At 54.6% G+C, this 19,359-nt stretch overlaps 2 protein-coding genes across 4 annotated transcripts; one reads left to right on the top strand and one right to left on the bottom strand.

The window, feature by feature from the left end:
• Positions 1-254: 254 nt before the first annotated feature.
• LOC117438650 (protein spinster homolog 1-like) lies at positions 255-9,186 on the bottom strand. 3 transcript variants are annotated; one of them, XM_034074087.1, is made up of 8 exons: positions 9,129-9,180; positions 8,006-8,083; positions 7,804-7,975; positions 6,984-7,049; positions 5,477-5,613; positions 2,354-2,508; positions 1,014-1,080; positions 255-422 (listed from the first exon to the last, which is right to left on the bottom strand). In XM_034074087.1, the coding sequence occupies exons 2-8, from the start codon at positions 8,072-8,074 to the stop codon at positions 300-302; spliced, it is 789 nt and encodes a 262-aa protein (XP_033929978.1). In that variant the 5' UTR covers positions 8,075-8,083; positions 9,129-9,180; the 3' UTR covers positions 255-299. The 3 variants fall into 3 exon arrangements, with proteins under 3 accessions (XP_033929978.1, XP_033929977.1, XP_033929979.1); XM_034074086.1 differs by having other exon boundaries at positions 7,804-8,083; positions 9,129-9,186; XM_034074088.1 differs by having other exon boundaries at positions 340-422; positions 1,014-1,060; positions 7,804-8,083; positions 9,129-9,186.
• Positions 9,187-12,958: 3,772 nt separating this feature from the next.
• Positions 12,959-19,158, top strand: MYL11 (myosin light chain 11). The gene is made up of 6 exons (XM_034074089.1): positions 12,959-13,048; positions 13,273-13,348; positions 14,152-14,256; positions 15,761-15,839; positions 16,553-16,601; positions 18,929-19,158. The coding sequence occupies exons 1-6, from the start codon at positions 13,013-13,015 to the stop codon at positions 19,031-19,033; spliced, it is 450 nt and encodes a 149-aa protein (XP_033929980.1). The 5' UTR covers positions 12,959-13,012; the 3' UTR covers positions 19,034-19,158.
• Positions 19,159-19,359: the final 201 nt, after the last annotated feature.

Raw genomic sequence — 19,359 nt, 5'->3', positions numbered from 1 at the left:
CCATTACCCCCATTGCCCCCATTACCCCCATTACCCCATTACCCCATTACCCCATTACCCCCATGTCCCCATTACCCCCATTACCCCCATTACCCCATTACCCCCATGTCCCCATTGCCCCATTACCCCCATTACCCCATTACCCCCATTACCCCCATTACCCCCATTACCCCATTACCCCCATGTCCCCATTGCCCCATTACCCCCATTACCCCCATTACCCCCATTACCCCCATGTCCCCATTACCCCCATGTCCCCATTACCCCATTGCACCCACTTGGTGAGCAGGTCCCTGAGGTCACTGCCCCACGCGCTGTGGGTCAGGGGGGTCCCGGGGGGGGGTCTCGGTGCCCCCCCGGGGGGCATCGGTCACCAGGGTCACCAGTAGCACCAGTGCCAACAGCCCCAGTACAGGGGTCACCTGTGGGGGCAATGGGGCAATGGGGTCAATGGGGATCAATGGGGATCAATAGGGATCAATGGGTGTGAATGGGGTCAATGGGGATCAATGGGGATCAATGGGTGTGAATGGGGTCAATGGGGATCAATGGGGATCAATGGGTGTGAATGGGGTCAATGGGGATCAATGGGGATCAATGGGGGTCAATGGGGGTCAATGGGGATCAATGGGGGTCAATGGGGATCCATGGGATCAATGGAGGTCAATGGGAATCAATGGGGATCAATGGGGATCAATGGGGATCAATGGGGATCAATAAGGATCAATGGGGTCAATGGGGATCAATGGGGATCAATGGGATCAATGGGGTCAATGGGGATCAATGGGGATCAATGGAGATCAATAAGGATCAATGGGGTCAATGGGGATCAATGGGGATCAATGGGGATCAATGGAGATCAATAAGGATCAATGGGGTCAATGGGGATCAATGGGGATCAATGGGGATCAATGAGGATCAATGGGGTCAATGGGGATCAATGGGGATCAATGGGATCAATGGGGTCAATGGGGGTCAGTGGGGGTCACGTGGGGTCGGGGGGGGGGTCTCACCCGCAGGGCCCACCGCCAATCAGTCGCCACCTCCTTGACCTTTGCCCCTGTGATGTAACCCAGACCACTGGGGAGGGGGGGATATGGGGTCACACACCCCATAGACCCCCATAGAAACCCATAGACCCCCATAGTGCCCCATAGGCCCCCATAGACCCCAATAGACACCCATAGACCCCCCATAGACCCCCATAGAACCCCATAGACCCCCCATAGCCCCCCCATAGCCCCCCCATAGCCCCCCCATAGACCCCCATAGCCCCCCCATAGTCCCCCCATATCCCCCCCATAGACCCCCATAGCCCCCCTATCCCCCCCATAGACCCCCCATAGGACCCCCATAGACCCCCATATACCCCCATATCCCCCCCTTAGCCCCCCATATCCCCCCCATAGACCCCCATAGACCCCCATAGACCCCCCATAGACCCCCATAGACCCCCATAGACCCCCCATAGCCCCCCCATAGACCCCCATATCCCCCCCATAGACCCCCATAGACCCCCCATAGACCCCCATAGACCCCCATAGACCCCCATAGACCCCCCATAGACCCCCCATAGACCCCCATAGACCCCCCATAGACCCCCCATAGGACCCCCATAGACCCCCATATACCCCCATATCCCCCCCTTAGCCCCCCATATCCCCCCCATAGACCCCCATAGACCCCCATATCCCCCCCTTAGCCCCCCATAGACCCCCATAGTCCCCCCATAGACACCCATAGACCCCCCATAGACCCCCCATAGACCCCCATAGACCCCCCATAGACCCCCATAGACACCCATAGACCCCCCATAGACCCCCCATAGATCCCCATAGACCCCCATAGACACCCCATAGACCCCCATATCCCCCCCTTAGCCCCCCATATCCCCCCCATAGACCCCCATAGACCCCTCATAGGAGCCCCATAGCCCCCCCATAGACCCCATCGACCCCCATAGCCCCCCCATATCCCCCCCATAGACCCCCATAGACCCCCATAGACCCCCCATATCCCCCCCATAGACCCCCATAGACCCCCATAGACCCCCCATATACCCCCATATCCCCCCCATAGACCCCCCATAGGACCCCCATAGACCCCCATATACCCCCATATCCCCCCCTTAGCCCCCCATATCCCCCCCATAGACCCCCATATCCCCCCCATAGACCCCCCATAGACCCCCATAGATCCCCCATAGACCCCCATATCCCCCCCATAGACCCCCATAGACCCCCCATAGACCCCCATATCCCCCCCTTAGCCCCCCATATCCCCCCCATAGACCCCCATAGACCCCCCATAGACCCCCATAGACCCCCATAGACCCCCCATAGACCCCCATTACCTGCCCAGCGGCACCGCCAGGTAGAACCCCCCCAGTGCTCGGCTGCGGGGGGGGCCGGGGGGGCTCAGATCTGCCACCAGGGTGGGGGCCACAGTGGAGAACGCGGCTTCACCAGCACCAACCACAGCGCGAGCCAATAGCAGCGCCCAGAAACCCTATGGGGCAGCTATGGGTCTCTATGGGGCAGCTATGGGGTGGCTATGGGTCTCTATGGGGCAGCTATGGGTCTCTATGGGGCAGCTATGGGGCAGCTATGGGTCTCTATGGGGCAGCTATGGGTCTCTATGGGGCAGCTATGGGGCAGCTATGGGTCTCTATGGGGCTCTATGGGGCAGCTATGGGTCTCTATGGGGCAGCTATGGGTCTCTATGGGGCAGCTATGGGTCTCTATGGGGCAGCTATGGGGCAGCTATGGGGCAGCTATGGGGCAGCTATGGGGCTCTATGGGGCAGCTATGGGGTCCTATGGGGCAGCTATGGGTCTCTATGGGGCAGCTATGGGTCTCTATGGGGCAGCTATGGGGCAGCTATGGGTCAGCTATGGGTCTCTATGGGGCAGCTATGGGTCTCTATGGGGCAGCTATGGGGCAGCTATGGGGCAGCTATGGGGCTCTATGGGGCAGCTATGGGGTGGCTATGGGGTGGCTATGGGGCGGCTATGGGGTGGCTATGGGGTCCTATGGGGCAGCTATGGGTCTCTATGGGGCAGCTATGGGGTCCTATGGGGCAGCTATGGGGCGGCTATGGGGTGGCTATGGGGTCCTATGGGGCAGCTATGGGTCTCTATGGGGCAGCTATGGGTCTCTATGGGGCAGCTATGGGGCAGCTATGGGGCAGCTATGGGTCTCTATGGGGCAGCTATGGGTCTCTATGGGGCAGCTATGGGTCTCTATGGGGCGGCTATGGGGCAGCTATGGGGCAGCTATGGGGCTCTATGGAGCAGCTATGGGGCTCTATGGGGCAGCTATGGGTCTCTATGGGGCAGCTATGGGGCAGCTATGGGGCACTATGGGGTCCCATGGGGGCTATGGGGCAGCTATGGGGGGCTATGGGTCTCTATGGGGCGCTATGGGGTTCCTATAGGGCTCTATGGGTTCCTATAGGGCTCTATGGGGTTCCTGTAGGGCTCTATGGGTTCCTATAGGTCTCTATGGGTTCCTATAGGGCTCTATGGGTTCCTATAGGGCTCTATGGGGTTCCTATAGGGCTCTATGGGTTCCTATAGGTCTCTATGGGTTCCTATAGGGCTCTATGGGTTCCTATAGGGCTCTATGGGTTCCTATAGGGCTCTATGGGTTCCTATAGGGCTCTATGGGTTCCTATAGGGCTCTATGGGTTCCTATAGGGCTCTATGGGTTCCTATAGGTCTCTATGGGCTCTATTGGGTGCCAGGGGGCCGCAGGCAGGGGTTTGCTGCGCGGCCTGCAGGGGGCGGTAAAGGGCTGCAGGGGGCGGGGCCAGCACAGGACACGCCCCCTTGCTGTGGGTTAATGGGGGCTATGGGGCTGCTGGTGTCTATGGGATCAATGGGATCAATGGGAATCAATGGGGATCAATGGGGATCAATGGGATCAATGGGGATCAATGGGGATCAATGGGGGTCAATGGGGATCAATGGGGGTCAATGGGGATCAATGGGATCAGTGGGGATCAATGGGGATCAATGGGGGTCAATGGGGATCAATGGGATCAATGGGGATCAATAGGGATCAATGGGGATCAATGGGAATCAATGGGGGTCAATGGGAATCAATGGGATCAATGGGGATCAATGGGGATCAATGGGAATCAATGGGGGTCAATGGGGGTCAATGGGGTCTATGTGGGCTCTATGGTGTAGAGGGACTAAAGGGGATGCCCTATGGCACCCATGGGGCACCCCATAGCACCCATGGGTGCCCCACAAGCACCCCACTGCAAGCCCCAACCATCCCCCCTTAGACCCCCCATAGACACCCATAGACCCCCATAGACACCCCATAGACCCCCCATAGACCCTCAATAGACCCCCCATAGACCCTCATAGACCCCCCATAGACACCCCATAGACACTCATAGACCCCCATAGACACCCCATAGACCCCCCATAGACCCTCAATAGACCCCCCATAGACCCTCATAGACCCCCCATAGACAACCCATAGACACTCACAGACCCCCATAGACCCCCCATAGACCCCCATAGACACCCCATAGACCCCCCATAGACCCCCATAGACACCCCATAGACCCCTATAGACCCCCCATAGACCCCCCATAGACACCCCATAGACCCCCCATAGACACCCATAGACCCCCATAGACCCCCATAGACACCCATAGACCCCCATAGACCCCCTATAGCCCCCCATAGACACCCCATAGCGCCCCATAGACCCCCATAGACACCCCATAGACCCCCATAGACCCCCATAGACCCCCCATAGACCCCCATAGACCCCCCATAGACCCCCCACAGACCCCCATAGACCCCCATAGACCCCCCATAGACCCCCATAGACACCCATAGACCCCCATAGACCCCCACAGACCCCCCATAGACCCCCATAGACCCCCATAGACCCCCCATAGACCCCCATAGACCCCCACAGACCCCCCATAGACCCCCATAGACACCCCATAGACCCCCCATAGACCCCCATAGACCCCCCATAGACACCCCATAGACACCCCATAGACCCCCCATAGACACCCCATAGACCCCCCATAGACCCTCATAGACCCCCCATAGACCCTCATAGACCCCCCATAGACACCCCATAGACACTCATAGACCCCCATAGACCCCCCATAGACCCCCATAGACACCCCATAGACCCCCCATAGACCCCCATAGACACCCCATAGACCCCTATAGACCCCCCATAGACCCCCATAGACACCCCATAGACCCCCCATAGACACCCATAGACACCCATAGACCCCCATAGACCCCCATAGACCCCCATAGACCCCCCATAGACCCCCTATAGCGCCCCATAGACCCCCATAGACCCCCCATAGACCCCCATAGACCCCCCATAGACCCCCCATAGACCCCCATAGACCCCCATAGACCCCCATAGACACCCCATAGACACCCCATAGACCCCCATAGACCCCCATAGACCCCATAGCCGCTCACCTGGGGGGGCACGAAGCTCCCGGCCATGGTGGCCGCTGCCCATAGGGCAAGGCCAAGGCTCAGGAGCCGCTTCCGGCTCCTGCGGTCACCCCAATAGCCACAGAGGGGAGCAAGCACCATGTAACTGCCAATGAACACTGTGGGGCAGCCCCATAAGTGTGGGGCAGAGCCATAAGTGTGGGGCAGACCCATAAGTGTGGGACAGACCCATAAGTGTGGGGCAGACCCATAAGTGTGGGGCAGACCCATAAGTGTGGGACAGACCCATAAGTGTGGGGCAGAGTCGTATGTGTGGGGCAGCCCCATAAGTGTGGGACAGACCCATAAGTGTGGGACAGACCCATAAGTGTGGGGCAGACCCATAAGTGTGGGACAGACCCATAAGTGTGGGGCAGAGTCGTATGTGTGGGGCAGCCCCATAAGTGTGGGGCAGACCCATAAGTGTGGGGCAGCAACATAAGTGTGGGGCAGACCCATAAGTGTAAGGCAGAGCCCTATGGATGGGGCGGCCCCATAAGTGTGGGGCAGACCCATAAGTGTGGGGCAGACCCATAAGTGTGGGGCAGAGCCATAAGTGTGGGGCAGACCCATAAGTGTGGGGCAGACCCATAAGTGTGGGGCAGAGTCGTATGTGTGGGGCAGCCCCATAAGTGTGGGGCAGCCCCATAAGTGTGGGGCAGACCCATAAGTGAGGGGAGACCCATAAGTGAGGGGCAGACCCATAAGTGAGGGGCAGACCCATAAGTGTGGGGCAGACCCATAAGTGTGGGGCAGCAACATAAGTGTGGGGCAGACCCATAAGTGTAAGGCAGAGTCCTATGGATGGGGCGGCCCCATAAGTGTGGGGCAGACCCATAAGTGTGGGGCAGACCCATAAGTGTGGGGCAGACCCATAAGTGAGGGGCAGAGCCCTATGGATGGGGCAGCCCCATAAGTGTGGGGCAGAGCCCTATGGATGGGGCGGCCCCATAAGTGTGGGGCAGCCCCATAAGTGAGGTGCAGACCCATAAGTGAGGGGCAGAGCCCTATGGATGGGGCGGCCCCATAAGTGTGGGGCAGAGCCCTATGGATGGGGCGGCCCCATAAGTGTGGGGCAGCCCCATAAGTGTGGGGCAGACCCATAAGTGTAAGGCAGAGCCCTATGGATGGGGCGGCCCCATAAGTGTGGGGCAGACCCATAAGTGTGGGGCAGACCCATAAGTGAGGGGCAGAGCCCTATGGATGGGGCAGCCCCATAAGTGTGGGGCAGCCCCATAAGTGAGGTGCAGACCCATAAGTGTGAGGCAGAGGCCTATGAATGGGGCGGCCCCATAAGTGTGGGGCAGAGCCCTATGGATGGGGCAGCCCCATAAGTGTGGGGCACAGCTCTATGTATAGGGCAGCCCCATAAGTGCGAGGCAGAGGCCTATGGATGGGGCGTCCCCATATGTGTGGTGCAGAGCCCTATGTATAGGGCAGCCCCATGGCTATGGGGCAGCCCCACACATGTGGGGCAGGGGGGACGCACCTGATTGCAGGAGCCCGGAGCTGCTGTCGCCAATGCTGAAGAAGTCCTCAACTTCAGGGAGGACACCTGGGGAAAGGATGTGGGGCTGCCCCATAGCGCCCATAGGGACCCATAGAGCCCATAGGGACCCATAGCGCCCATAGGGATGCATAGGGAACCATAGCACACATAGGGACCCATAGCACCCATAGAGACCCACAGGGACCCATAGCACCCATAGGGATGCATAGGGACCCATAACACACATAGGGACCCACAGCACCCCTAGGGACCCATAGGGACCCATAGCGCCCATAGGGAAGCATAGGGAAGCATAACGTCCATAGGGATGCATAGGGACCAATAACATCCATAGGAACCCACAGTACCCATAGGGACCTATAGGGACCCATAGCACCCATAGCACCCATTGGGACCCATAGCACCCATAATAACACATAAAGACCCATAGCACCCATAGGGATGCGTAAGGACCCATAGCACCCATAGCAACACATAGCAACCCATCCCATCCATAGGAACGCATAGGGACCCATAGCACCCATAAAGACCCATAGGGACCCATAGCACCCATAGGGACACATAACATCCATAGGAACCCACAGCACCCATAGGGACCTATAGGGACCCATAGCACCCATAGGGACCCATAGCACCCATAAAGACCCACAGGGACCCATAGCACCCATAGGGATGCATAGGGACCCATAGCACCCATAGGGACCCATAGCACCCATAGGGACCCATAACATCCATAGCGCCCCATAGCACCCATAGGGACCCATAGCACCCATAGGGACCCATAGCGCCCCATAGATACCGGCCACAGTGAAGCGGTCCATGTAGTTGAGCAGGTTGATGTAGCAGAGGATAGCGATGCTGAGGCGAGCACCGGGGGGCGCTGTGGGGCAGGACCCATCGCTATGGGGCGCTATGGGGCAGGAGCCGTCGCTATGGGGCGCTATGGGGCAGGAGCCGTCGCTATGGGGCGCTATGGGGCAGGAGCCGTCGCTATGGGGCGCAGTGGGGCAGGACGGGCTCCCCCCATCGCTGGTGTCATCGGCACGAAGCAGCTCCGGCCCTGACGCCATGGGGCAGGCCTGGGGGGGGGGGGGTTGTTATAGGGCTGCCCCATAGAGAAGGAGCCATAGGAATACATAGACACCTATAGACCCACACACAGCCCTATAGATACACCATAGACATCCATAGACCCCCTATAGGCCCCCATAGACCCCCTATAGACCCCCATAGCCCCCCATAGACACCCTATAGACCCCCATAGCCCCCCATAGAGCCCCATAGACCCCCCCATAGACACCCTACAGATCCTCATAGAGCCCCATAGACACCCCATTAACATCCGTAGCCCCCCATAGACTCCCTATAGACCCCCATAGAGCCCTATGGACCCCCACAGACCCCCCATAGACACGCCATAGAGGCCCATAGATCTCTATAGACCCCCCATAGAGCCCTATAGACCCCCACAGCCCCCCATAAAGCCGCATAGACACCCCATAGACACCCTATAGAGCCCCATAAACCCCCATAGACCCCCATAGATCCCCCATAGACACCCCTATAGGAGCCCCACTGCCCCCCATAGAGCTCCATAACCCCCATAGCCCCCCATAGAGCCCCATAGACCCCCATATAGCCCTATAGGAGCCCCATAGAGCCCCATAGACACCCTATAGACACCCCATAGACCCCCATAGACACCCATAGACCCCCCATAGACCCCCCATAGACACCCATAGACACCCTATAGACCCCCATAGACCCCCATAGACCCCCCATAGACACCCATAGACCCCCATAGACCCCCCATAGACCCCCCATAGACCCCCATAGACCCCCCATAGACCCCCATAGACCCCCCATAGACCCCCCATAGACCCCCATAGACCCCCCATAGACACCCATAGACCCCCATAGACCCCCCATAGACCCCCATAGACACCCATAGACCCCCATAGACCCCCCATAGACACCCATAGACCCCCATAGACCCCCCATAGACACCCATAGACCCCCATAGACACCCCATAGACTCCCATAGACCCCCATAGAGCCCCATAGATCCCTATAGGCCCCATCCCCCCCCGCTCACGTGATCTCCCCCTTCCCACCCCCCATTACCCGCCCGCGAGTCGCTGCCGCCGCGGCGTCACGTGACCGCGCTCACGTGACCGCACCCCCCCCCCTCCTCCTCCATTGCCCCTCCCCTTCCGGCCCTGGGCAGGAACCAATCCGGAAGCGCCGTGCGGAGGGGGGGGGGGGCGGGGCCTTGATCGTGACGTCATCACGCGAGTGCTCGCAGCCCATTGGCTGGGGATGGCCACGCCCCCCTCGGCGCTGATTGGTTGGAGGGGGGGTGGGGGTGGTGCCAAGGACACAATGGGAGCAATGGGAGCCATTGGGGTCAATGGGAGTCATACTGGGAGCAATGGGAGTCATTGGGGTCAATGGGAGCCATACTGGGAGCAATGGGAGTCATACTGGGAGCAATGGGAGCCATACTGGGAGCAATGGGAGCCATTGGGGTCAATGGGAGTCATACTGGGAGCAATGGGAGCCATACTGGGAGCAATGGGAGTCATACTGGGAGCAATGGGAGACATTGGGGTCAATGGGAGCCATACTGGGAGCAATGGGAGTCATACTGGGAGCAATGGGAGCCATTGGGGTCAATGGGAGCCATACTGGGAGCAATGGGAGTCATACTGGGAGCAATGGGAGCCATTGGGGTCAATGGGAGCCATACTGGGAGCAATGGGAGTCATACTGGGAGCAATGGGAGCCATTGGGGTCAATGGGAGCCATACTGGGAGCAATGGGAGACATACTGGGAGCAATGGGAGACATACTGGGAGCAATGGGAGACATACTGGGATCAATGGGCTCCATACTGGGATCAATGGGACCCATACTGGGATCAATGGGCTCCATACTGGGATCAATGGGCTCCATACTGGGATCAATGGGACCCATACTGGGATCAATGGGCTCCATACTGGGATCAATGGGCTCCATACTGGGATCAATGGGCTCCATACTGGGATCAATGGGACCCATACTGGGATCAATGGGCTCCATACTGGGATCAATGGGCTCCATACTGGGATCAATGGGCTCCATACTGGGATCAATGGGCTCCATACTGGGATCAATGGGCTCCATACTGGGATCAATGGGACCCATACTGGGATCAATGGGCTCCATACTGGGATCAATGGGCTCCATACTGGGATCAATGGGTCCATACTGGGATCAATGGGCTCCATACTGGGATCAATGGGTCCATACTGGGATCAATGGGCTCCATACTGGGATCAATGGGTCCATACTGGGATCAATGGGATCCATACTGGGATCAATGGGCTCCATACTGGGATCAATGGGATCCATACTGGTGTGATGAGCACATCAATGTGGTTCTGTGGGTACAAGCAGGGGGTTATGGTGACCCCAGAGCTCCATAGAGGGAACAGGAGACACATCCGACTGTATATTATATACATACATCATTATAGATATTATTATATTATATATATTAATTATTTTGTATTATATTAATTATATTATATATATTGTATATAATATATATTAATTATGTAATATAAATGATATCTACTATAATATATATTATACATTGCATATATTATATACATTATTATAATAAATATATATCTTATCGTAATAAATATCATATATTTATATTACATTATACAATATATATGATATGATACATTATATTCTGTTATTACATATTATATGTTATCTATAGATTATTTATAATTTAATAAAATAATTTTACTCTTATAAATAATAATTTCATTATATTTATTATTATAGTATAATATAATATATACTAATATATTATATGTAATATATATAATATATAATATAAATATATATAACATGTATATAACATATACATTATATATAACAGAAGAATCTGTAAAGTTAAAGGAGTATAAATAGAAATCAAATAACTATAAATGATATAAATGTATAGATCATATATAATATCAGTGGATAAGATATAAGAATATATCAAAAGAAGATATATTTTAAACCTAAATATCAATATCAAGTATTATCTCTATAATATCAATGTATAGATCAATTAGATATTGAATTAAAATGATTAGAGATTATTATAATAGATATATATAGATACATAGATCTAGATATATATATATATCTATATATCTATATATATATATATAAGAGATATAATAGATATATAATAGACATATAGACCAATGTGCCCCCCCCTCCCCTCCCCCCCCAGCAGCTGCCGTGTGGTTGGGGGAGGGGCAGCAGGTGCGGGTCCCCCCTCCCCCCCCCCCCCCTCCCCCTCCCCCCTCCCCCCTCCCCCCTCCCCCATTCCCGTTTCTATTCCCAGTTATTCCCCATTAAGGACACGTCTCAAGGAGGGGGAGGGGCGAGGAAAGGGGCGGGGCCAAGACCGGGGGGGGGGGGGGGGGGGGCAATAAAACCCCCTGGGATTGGACGGGGGCAGCAGCGACCCCCCCCCTGACTGCGAGGAGAGATGGTGAGAGCCGGACCCATAGGGACCTATGGAGACCTATAGAGCCCCTATAGACCCCTATGGACCCCCCCATAGACCCCCCCCCATAGACCCATATGGACCCCCTATAGACCCCTATGGACCCCCATAGATCATCTATAGATCCCCTATAGATCCCCTATGGACCCCCCCATAGACCCCCCCCCATAGACCCAAATGGACCCCCTATAGACCCCTATGGAACCCCCATAGATCCCCCATAGATCTCCTATAGATCTCCTATGGACCCCTATGGACACCTATAGACCCCCTATAGATCCCCTATGGACCCCTATAGACCCCTATGGATCCCCTATAGAACCCCTATAGATCGCCCATAGATCCCCTATAGATCCCCTATAGATCCCCTATGGACCCCTATGGACACCTATAGATCCCCTATGGACCCCTATAGACTCCTATAGACCCCTATGGATCCCCTATAGAACCCCTATAGATCGCCCATAGATCCCTATGGACCGCTATAGATCCCCTATAGACCCCCATAGACCCTATGGGACCCATAAGGACCCCCCTGGACACCCCCTCCCGCGACCACAATGACCCCCACAACCCCCCATTAAAGATCTATAGGGACCCTTAAGCCCCCCAATAGGGACCCATGGGGACCTATGGGGACCTATAGGGACCCATAGAGACCCATAGGGGCATCCCCAAACCACCTTGACCCCAATGCCCTCCATACCCCCCATAACCCCTTTAAGGGACCCCCCTATAGAACCAACAAACCCCCTTCTTAAGGACCCACAGAGACCCCATAGAGAACCACAGAGACCCCATAGAGCCCTATAGAGCCACATAGAGCCCTATAGAGCCCCATAGAGACCCAATAGGGCCCCTATAGAGCCCCATAGCGATCCCTTTAGACCCACATAGACCCCAATAAGCACCCCATAGACCCCTATAGACACCCCCTAGACCCCCATAGACACCCCCTAGACCCCCATAGAGCCCCATAGACATCCCATAGACCCCCATAGACACCCCATAGACCCCCATAGACACCCCCTAGACCCCCCTAGACCCCCATAGACACCCCCTAGACCCCCATAGACACCCCCATAGACCCCCATAGACCCCTATAGACCCCCATAGACCCCTATAGACCCCCATAGACCCCCATAGACACCCCCATAGACCCCCATAGACCCCCATAGACCCCCATAGACACCCCATAGACCCCCATAGACCCCCATAGACCCCCATAGACACCCCATAGACCCCCATAGACCCCCATAGACCCCCATAGACACCCCATAGACCCCCATAGACACCCCATAGACCCCTATAGACCCCCATAGACACCCCATAGACCCCCATAGACCCCCATAGACCCCCATAGACCCCATAGACACCCCACATCTCCCCATAGGCTCCCAAGAAGGCCAAGCGCCGTGCGGCCGAGGGCAGCTCCAATGTCTTCTCCATGTTCGACCAGACCCAGATCCAGGAGTTCAAGGAGGTCAGCCCCTCCCCCCCCCTTAGCCCCGCCCCCTTCCCCTTAAACCCCGCCCCCTTTCCCCTTAAGCCCCGCCCCCTTCCCATTCACCCCCTGCCCTTCATTCACCCCCTCCCTTTAAGCGCCCGCTGCCCATTGACCCCTATGAGGGCGGCGCTTGGCCACGCCCCCCGCGCTCTGATTGGCTGCCCCCCCTCGCCTTAGCTCCGCCCCCTTTTCCCACGCAGGCGTTCACGGTCATTGACCAGAACAGGGATGGGATCATTGACAAGGATGACCTGAGGGAGACCTTTGCTGCCATGGGTAGGGGGCGGGGCTTAGGGGAAGGGGCGGGGCTTATGGGAAGGGGAGGGGCTTATGGGGAAGGGGAGGGGCTTAGGGGGAAGGGGCTTATGGGAAGGGGAGGGGCTTATGGGGAAGGGGAGGGGCTTATGGGGAAGGGGAGGGGCTTAGGGGGAAGGGGCTTATGGGAAGGGGAGGGGCTTAGGGGGAAGGGGGGGGCTTGGGGGAAGGGGAGGGGCTTATGGGGAAGGGGAGGGGCTTATGGGGAAGGGGAGGGGCTTAGGGGAAGGGGAGGGGCTTATGGGGAAGGGGCGGGGCTTAGGGAAGGGGAGGGGCTTATGGGAAGGGGAGGGGCTTATGGGAAGGGGAGGGGCTTAGGGGGAAGGGGAGGGGCTTAAGGGGAAGGGGGGGGCTTAGGGAAAGGGGAGGGGCTTAGGGGAAGGGGAGGGGCTTGTGGGGAAGGGGAGGGGCTTAGGGGGAAGGGGAGGGGTTTAAAAGAGGGGGAGGGGCTTAAAAGAGGGGGAGGGGCTTAAAAGAGAGGGGAGGGGCTTAGAGAATGGGCTCCAATGGGCTCAATGGGGAAAGGAGGGGCTTCAATGGCTGCCTATGGGAAAGGGGAGGGGCTTGGATGTGGGCGGGGCTTAGGGAGGAGGGGCGGGGCTTAGGGAGGAGGGGCGGGGCTTCATCTCAATGGGGGGTATAGGGAAGGGAGATTGGTCTAGGGGGTGGGGGGCGTGGCCTATAGCACTGGGGGCGTGGTCTAGGCAAAGGGGGCGTGGTCTATGGGGCAGGGGGCGTGTCCATCTGAGGCCCCGCCCCCTCAGGCCGCATGAACGTGAAGAACGAGGAGCTGGATGCAATGATCAAAGAGGCCTCAGGACCCATTAACTTCACTGTGTTCCTGACCATGTTCGGGGAGAAGCTCAAGGGTGAGACCCATAGAGACCCTATGGGACCCATAGGGACACATAGAGACCTATAGAGATCCATAGAGACACATAGAGACCCATAGAGATCCATAGAGACACATAGAGACACATAGAGACCCATAGGGACCCATAGGGACCCATAGGGACACATAGAGACCCATAGAGACCCATAGAGACACATAGAGACACATAGAGACACATAGAGACACATAGAGAAACATAGAGATCCATAGGGACCCATAGAGACACATAGAGACACATAGAGACACATAGAGACACATAGAGACACATAGAGACACATAGAGACACATAGAGACACATAGAGAAACATAGAGATCCATAGGGACCCATAGAGACACATAGAGACACATAGAGACACATAGAGACACATAGAGACACATAGAGACACATAGGGACCCATAGAGACCCATACGGACCCATAGAGACCCATACGGACCCATAGAGACACATAGAGACCCATAGAGACCCATAGAGACACATAGAGACACATAGAGACACATAGAGACACATAGAGACCCATAGGGACCCATAGAGACCCATAGAGACCCATAGGGACCCATAGACACCCATAGGGACCCATAGAGACCCATAGGGACCCATAGAGACCCATAGGGACCCATAGAGACCCATAGAGATCCATAGAGACCCATAGGGACTCATAGAGACCCATAGGGACCCATAGAGACACATAGAGACCCATAGAGACACATAGAGACCCATAGAGACACATAGAGACCCATAGAGACCCATAGAGACACATAGAGACACATAGAGACACATAGAGACCATAGAGACACATAGAGACACATAGAGACACATAGAGACACATAGAGACACATAGAGACCCATAGAGACACATAGAGACACATAGGGACACATAGAGACACATAGAGAAACATAGAGATCCATAGGGACCCATAGAGACCCATAGAGACCCATAGAGACCCATAGAGACACATAGAGACACATAGAGAAACATAGAGAAACATAGAGATCCATAGGGACCCATAGAGACACATAGAGACACATAGAGACCCATAGAGACACATAGAGACACATAGAGACACATAGAGACACATAGAGACCCATAGAGACACATAGAGACACATAGAGACACATAGAGACACATAGAGACACATAGAGATCCATAGGGACCCATAGAGACCCATAGAGACACATAGAGACACATAGAGAAACATAGAGATCCATAGGGACCCATAGAGACCCATAGAGACCCATAGAGACCCATAGAGACACATAGAGACCCATAGAGATCCATAGAGACCCATAGAGACCCATAGAGACCCATAGAGACCCATAGAGACCCATAGAGACCCATAGAGATCCATAGAGACCCATAGAGACCCATAGAGACCCATAGAGACCCATAGAGACCCATAGAGACCATAGAGACACATAGAGACACATAGAGACCCATAGGGACCCATAGGGACCCATTGACCCACTGGACGTGTCCCATCAGGGGCTGACCCTGAGGATGTCATCATGGGAGCGTTCAAGGTGCTGGATCCCGATGGGAAGGGAACCATCAAGAAGAGCTTGTGAGATATGGGATATTATGGGATATATGGGATATTATGGGATATATGGGATATATGGGATATGGGGTATATGGGATATGGGGTATATGGGGTATGGGATGTATGGGGTATAGGATATATGGGATATGGGATATATGGGATATGGGATATGTGGGATATATGGGTTATGGAATATATGGGATATATGGGGTATGGGATATGGGATATGGGGTATATGGGATATGGGTTATGGGATATATGGGTTATGAAATATATGGGATATATGGGGCATGGGATATGGGATATGGGGGATATGGGTTATGGGATATATGGGATATGGGATATATGGGGTATGGGATGTATGGGGTATATGGGGTATATGGGATAGAGGTTATGGGATATATGGGATATGGGATATGTGGGATATATGGGTTATGGAATATATGGGATATATGGGGTATGGGATATGGGGGATATATGGGTCATGGAATATATGGGATATATGGGATATGGGATATGGGGGATATATGGGTTATGGAATATATGGGATATATGGGATATGGGGGATATATGGGTTATGGAATATATGGGATATATGGGGTATGGGATATATGGGATATAGTATATATGAGATATGGGTTATGGGGTACGAGCTATACATGGGGTATAGGGTGCTTCAGGGGGCGTGGCCATCTCTAAGCCCCGCCCCCTTTGCCCCCCCCCCTCCCCCCCAGCCTGGAGGAGCTCCTGACCACCCAGTGTGACCGGTTCACCCCCGAGGAGGTGAGGCCATGGGGGGTCTATGGGGGGTCTATAGGGGGTCTATGGGGGGTCTATAGGGGGTCTATGGGGGGTCTATGGGGGGTCTATGGGGGGTCTATAGGGGGTCTATGGGGGGTCTATAGGGGGTCTATGGGGGGTCTATGGGGGGTCTATAGGGGGTCTATAGGGGGTCTATGGGGGTCTATGGGGGTCTATAGGGGGTCTATGGGGGGTCTATAGGGGGTCTATGGGGGGTCTATAGGGGGTCTATGGGGGTCTATGGGGGGTCTATAGGGGGTCTATGGGGGGTCTATGGCGGGTCTATGGGGGGTCTATAGGGGGTCTATGGGGGGTCTGTAGGGGTCTATTATGGTCTATGGGGGGTCTATAGGGGGTCTATGGGGGGTCTATAGGGGTCTATTATGGTCTATAGGGGGTTTATAGGTGGCCTATTATGGTCTATAGGGGGTCTATTATGGTCTACAGGAGGTCTATAGGGGTGTCTATGGGGGGGTCTATAATGGTCTATGGGAGAGGTCTATAATGGTCTATAGGAGGGTTTATGGGGGTCTATAATGGTCATTGGGGGGTCTATAATGGTCTATGGGAGGTCTATTATGGTCTATAAGGGGTTCATAGGGGGTCTATTATGATCTATGGGGGGTCTATGTGGGATTTATAGGGGGTCTATGGGGGGGGGTCTATAATGGCCTATGGGGGGTCTATAATGGTCTATGGGGGGGGTCTATAATGGGCTATGGGGGGTCTATAATGGTCTATGGGGGGTCTATAATGGCCTATGGGGGGGTCTATAATGGCCTATGGGGGGTCTATAATGGTCTATGGGGGGGGTCTATAATGGGCTATGGGGGGGGTCTATAATGGTCTATGGGGGGGGTCTATAATGGCCTATGGGGGGTCTATAATGGCCTATGGGGGGTCTATTATGGCCTATGGGGGGGGTCTATAATGGCCTATGGGGGGGGTCTATAATGGTCTATGGGGGGTCTATAATGGCCTATGGGGGGTCTATAATGGTCTATGGGGGGTCTATAATGGTCTATGGGGGGTCTATAATGGCCTATGGGGGCTCTATAATGGCCTATGGGGGGTCTATAATGGCCTATGAGGGGTCTATAATGGCCTATGGGGGGTCTATAATGGTCTATGGGGGGTCTATAATGGTCTATGGGGGGGGTCTATAATGGCCTATGGGGGGTCTATAACGGTCTATGGGGGGTCTATAATGGTCTATGGGGGGGTCTATAATGGCCTATGAGGGGTCTATAATGGCCTATGGGGGGGGTCTATAATGGCCTATGGGGGGTCTATAATGGCCTATGGGGGGTCTATAATGGCCTATGGGGGGGGTCTATAATGGCCTATGGGAGGTATATAATGGCCTATGGGGGGTCTATAATGGCCTATGGGGGGTCTATAATGGTCTATGGGGGGTCTATAATGGTCTATGAGGGGTCTATAATGGCCTATGGGGGGGGTCTATAATGGCCTATGGGGGGTCTATAATGGTCTATGGGGGGTCTATAATGGTCTATGGGGGGTCTATAATGGCCTATGGGGGGGGTCTATAATGGTCTATGGGGGGTCTATAATGGTCTATGGGGGGTCTATAATGGCCTATGGGGGGGGTCTATAATGGCCTATGAGGGGTCTATAATGGCCTATGGGGGGGGTCTATAATGGTCTATGGGGGGGGTCTATAATGGCCTATGGGGGGGGTCTATAATGGTCTATGGGGGGTCTATAATGGTCTATGGGGGGTCTATAATGGTCTATGGGGGCTCTATAATGGCCTATGGGGGGTCTATTATGGCCTATGGGGGGTCTATAATGGCCTATGGGGGGTCTATAATGGCCTATGAGGGGTCTATAATGGCCTATGGGGGGTCTATAATGGTCTATGGGGGGTCTATAATGGTCTATGGGGTCTATAATGGTCTATGGGGTCTATAATGGTCTATGGGGGGTCTATAATGGCCTATGGGGGGTCTATAATGGCCTATGGGGGGTCTATAATGGTCTATGGGGGGTCTATAATGGCCTATGGGGGGTCTATAATGGCCTATGGGGGGTCTATAATGGTCTATGGGGGGTCTATAATGGTCTATGGGGGGTCTATAATGGCCTATGGGGGGTCTATAATGGCCTATGGGGGGTCTATAATGGTCTATGGGGGGTCTATAATGGTCTATGGGGGGTCTATAATGGTCTATGGGGGGGGTCTATAATGGCCTATGGGGGGTCTATAATGGCCTATGGGGGGTCTATAATGGGCTATGGGGGGTCTATAATGGTCTATGGGGTCCATAATGGTCTATGGGGCTCAGATCAAGAACATGTGGGCTGCCTTCCCCCCCGACGTGGCCGGTAACGTGGACTACAAGAACATCTGTTACATCATCACCCATGGGGAGGACAAGGAGGGCGAGTGAGGGGGGACCCCCCCATTGGCTGCAATGGAACATCCCATAAACCCCCATTGGCTTCAATGGAACATCCCATAAACCCCCATTGGCTTCAATGGAACATCCCATAAACCCCCATTGCCTTCAATGGAACATCCCATAAACCCCTCTTGTCTTTAATGGAACATCCCATAAACCCCCATTGGCTTCAATGGAACATCCCATAAACCCCCATTGCCTTCAATGGAACATCCCATAAACCCCCATTGCCTTCAATGGAACATCCCATAAACCCCCGTTGCCTTCAATGGAACATCCCATAAACACCCATTGGCTTCAATGGAACATCCCAT

The sequence above is a fragment of the Melopsittacus undulatus genome, unplaced genomic scaffold (assembly GCF_012275295.1).
Source record: "Melopsittacus undulatus isolate bMelUnd1 unplaced genomic scaffold, bMelUnd1.mat.Z mat_scaffold_543_arrow_ctg1, whole genome shotgun sequence".
Classification (NCBI taxonomy): domain Eukaryota; kingdom Metazoa; phylum Chordata; class Aves; order Psittaciformes; family Psittaculidae; genus Melopsittacus; species Melopsittacus undulatus.
This window is presented reverse-complemented; position numbering and strand designations above follow the sequence as displayed.